This window comes from Triplophysa dalaica, chromosome 7, assembly GCF_015846415.1.
Source record: "Triplophysa dalaica isolate WHDGS20190420 chromosome 7, ASM1584641v1, whole genome shotgun sequence".
NCBI classification, from domain to species: domain Eukaryota; kingdom Metazoa; phylum Chordata; class Actinopteri; order Cypriniformes; family Nemacheilidae; genus Triplophysa; species Triplophysa dalaica.
The window spans coordinates 6697021-6700948 of record NC_079548.1 but is presented as its reverse complement, the minus strand read 5'-3'; the positions used below and the strand labels follow the sequence as shown (position 1 = coordinate 6700948).

Genomic DNA, 3928 nt, shown 5'->3' with positions numbered 1-3928 from the left:
GTTGAATTTGTAAATGTTAATGGTAAGCACAACTAATAGTTCCCGACTTCACACTGATCTGACAGCTGAGTCATGGCTATTCACCAACGGAAAGCCATTTATAAAGAAAAAATCTCTTGCATCTGTAAAGGCTAAGGCATGTTTTAAACAGATGTTAAACGAAAACGACGTGTTTCACATGCATTGTTTGAATAAAAAGATTAAGGCCAGAGAATAATTTCAAGCATTTTAATACAAACTTAATAAACTATCAGTCCCTCTTTACATGTAAGACACTGACTCCAAATACTTTGTTATACTATTTGTTTTTGTCAAGTATTGCACAATGTTGGTACAAAATTAATATACGATTACATTTTGTCCATAGTATAGCAAAAATCTTTGAACTCTTAACAGAAAATACAACTCTTGTTTTTCTCTTTACCCCAAAAAGCAAATATATTTAAATCCCAACACAATGGAATATTCTGTACACAATCTTTAGAATAGTCGATGTTTTTTAAAGATGGATTCATTTTACAATTTCAATAAAAAAAAATATAACAAAAGTTGCGGCAGCCATCACAGATCACTGGAGTAGTAAAAAGATATAAATGCAATATGTCGTAGAAACAATATATACTCTGATATTTTACAAACTCTCTACTAAATTAATTACACAGTTAGAAAAAAAGACCAAGAAATCCCTCATTCAGCATTCATGCCAACCCTCGGAAAATTGGCTGTGTAGCTTTTTCTTGAATACTATTAGAGGCCTTGATTCATAGTTTTTTTCTTCATAAAGATATCTTAAAACAGTCAGTAAAAATAAGTTTGTGCTTGGTTGACAAAAGAAAAACAACTTAAAACAATATGAGTTTAGGTAACTAAGCTTGATTGTACCACAAGCTTAATCGTAAGAAGAATGACAGAAATACTCAAGGGAACATGGCGGTTCACCCTCGGGCTCATAATCTTATGACATATTCACTCACTGGGACTTTACAGTTGAAATGTTGCTTTTCCGTTTCCTCTTCTTTTTTTAGTTTTCTTAAAGTGAATGCGCACGTTCCTCATGTTCCGTCAAGAACTCCGGTCGCAGGGGCATTCTTGCGTTCTAGTTGGCCATCACTGGCTGGAATTGCTGGTTAGAATACTGAATGTTGTTCAAGCTGAAGTTTAGACTGTCCATGAGGGATTTCTCATTAAGACCCCCGTAGGCCGCAAACACATCAAAGGCATTATTGTACGGGAGAGGGCTTAGATTAAGCGAGGTCTCCCCAGGGAACATTGCACTTGGACTGCCCTGCCCCTGGAGGCTGGGGAACACAAACTCCTTGGCGTTCGGAGAGAGCGCAGACGGCTTCTGCTGCTGACCGCCCAACCCGACACCATAGAGAGAATGCATTGACGTAGACATGGCTTTCTGCTTCAGTAGGTTGTTTACATTCAAACCCAGATTAGTGGGGGAGCTTCGGCTCACCTTGCTGGCGTTCCGACCGTTCATTTTCATTTTAGTGGAGCCGAACTTGGTGGCAGCGAAGGTTGCAGTGGTGAAGGTCAAAGGTTGCGTGGAACGGCGCATGAAGGTGGGGCTGACGGCCGCCGACTGGCCGAATGGAGGGGATGGCGAACTGGAGGTCGGGGACATGCCCACGGGCTCACTGATCGGCATGAAGACCTGGGCCTCCGGGTTAAAGCTGTTCTTGATCTCCTTGTCCAACTCCAGCCCATTGTCATTGCTGTCATCCACGTAGAGCACCTTGACAGGTCCCTTCTCTCCGATCTGATAAGACACCTCGAAAGGATCGATCCAGACACTGAGGTCCTGAGGCAGGTTGTTGCGGACGTCCTCGATGTCCAACCCGCTTTCTTTGGCTGCTTGCTCGACAACTGGGTCCACTTTCTCTCCGACATGTATACACCTGAATCCAGATCCTTTGTATGGCTTGTCTGGGTACCAGTGTCCCTCGTACTTCTGTTTCAGCTGCCGCTCCAGCTCCTCGCCGAAAATGTTGACGCGTCGCCTGGGCAGCTTATTGTACAAGTAAGAAATGATGAAGTTGAGGGCTACTTGGATTTCAAGCTGCATAGCTGCTAGCACCGTACTGGAGTCGAACAGTTGGGTGTTTGTATTCTCGTATTGTATCGTAAGCCACCAGAGGGCAAGGCTCAGCCGGAGCCAGGCGAATAAACAGATACCTTGGAAAAGGCTTCAAAACAAAGTGCTGGTTGCGAAGGTAACTTCTCAGTCCACAAACGACCGATCCAGTTCCTAAAAAAGCAAAAAACACAAGTCCCATAAATAACCTTGCCGCTATATATGTCCTATATAAAGGATAAACTAATTAAGTTATATACATTGGCTGAGTTTTTCATGCAAGTTCGGTCTAAACCAAAGCATTTATAGACAGACACATTTAACCAGTGCAGTTTGCCAACACAGGATTGATGCACTGGGGCTCGCATAGCTTACAGTGTTACGTAATAACTAACTTGCCCCGACTAGACCCAGAACTGTAGCCAGCCAATCCGCTGCTGTCGTCACGAACTATACATTTTGCTCGTTGTCCATTTTCGAGTAAAATACGAGATGTGGTAAAGAAATAAAAACGTAATGCACCGCTTCAACAGTCATCATAGGTGTCACGCGATGAAACAAAAGGCAGTGAGTAGAAACACATAAGGTTACACGAATACGGTCGACGAAAATGCGAATACGAAAAAAAAAATGCACGGAAATCAGATCATACGTTCAACTAATGTTTGGCACAATAAATATAAAAGCTGAACGAGTTTCTGGTGTAACGTAACGTTTAAATAGTCGGAGATCGTATCGTCGCTCACACCCAGCGCACGGGGCAGAATCAAGACAACGCGAGGACAAAATGTACAGCATTTTAAGCAGTGAAATGCATATATAAATAGACAAACCTTCGATTTTTTGATATCTTAAAAAGGCAAATAGTGAGGATTTAATACATGCACACTACAAGCTATGCTGGCACAGCAAATGTATACGTTATACATTTTCTGATGCATCCGATCATTTGTATTCGTGTTGCATTTAATGTTTCATGGCAGATATATGTAACGTTAAAGAATATAATTCATTTGAGTTTCAGTCATAGTTGGCAAACCCTCAAGACATTAAAATCTGTACCCCACGACTGACGCAGCAAGCGTCATTTAAATACACAACTTCGCACAACGTTACAATCATCGATACTTAGTGACAAGTACACAAAAACATCATTGCATCAAATAATGTTACGATACTCACTTGCGTCTTAAAAAATAAAGGTGTTCAGTAGTTGTGGTAGTCTTAACTAGTGCAAATAGGAAACTGCAGATATAAATACTTTCTTCACATCGAGTTACGTTAACATAAAAGATATTCCAGTTCTTGAAATGCTTGTTTTCTTCTTTTAGTCTCGCTTCCAATTCTCTGTACTCTATTTGCAGTTTCACCTTCCCAATAAGCTCCTCCACCCCCACTATCTGGGTGTTTTACGATTTCGTCCCCTACTGCTGTCATCCGCCTCTATTTATAGTTTTCCTCCGCCACGGGCACGCGGTGGGCGGTGATGCGGCTCCAAAGGTCAAAACAATACGAACGTCAAATCCACATACGTGATTGGTCAGAAGCGAGCGAGAGGCGGGGTTTAACGCCTGCTTCCTAAGGGCCCATTGGTTTCTTGCGCCGTCCAACAAAGACGAGCAGATTTAATAGACAGACGTTTGATCCGTCATATAGGGTCTTTGACGTCAGGCGTTACCTAGTACCGCAAAAAGATTGGCTATTCGTGGAGGCATCGTGTATCATTTCCATGTTCATATTTCGCAAACATAACTGTTAAAGTGACATTTATGCCCAGAAGTGTATCGAATAACTGAATAAATACAAAGTCTAAGCAGTGCGTAAACAAGGCACATGATCACAGATGAA

At 41.9% G+C, this 3928-nt stretch overlaps 1 protein-coding gene across 1 annotated transcript; it reads right to left on the bottom strand.

Moving 5' to 3' along the window:
• Positions 1-214: 214 nt before the first annotated feature.
• On the bottom strand, positions 215-3518 carry tob1a (transducer of ERBB2, 1a). The gene is made up of 2 exons (XM_056753950.1): positions 3263-3518; positions 215-2254 (listed from the first exon to the last, which is right to left on the bottom strand). Exon 2 carries the CDS (start codon positions 2069-2071, stop codon positions 1097-1099), a length of 975 nt encoding a protein of 324 aa, XP_056609928.1. The 5' UTR covers positions 2072-2254; positions 3263-3518; the 3' UTR covers positions 215-1096.
• Positions 3519-3928: the final 410 nt, after the last annotated feature.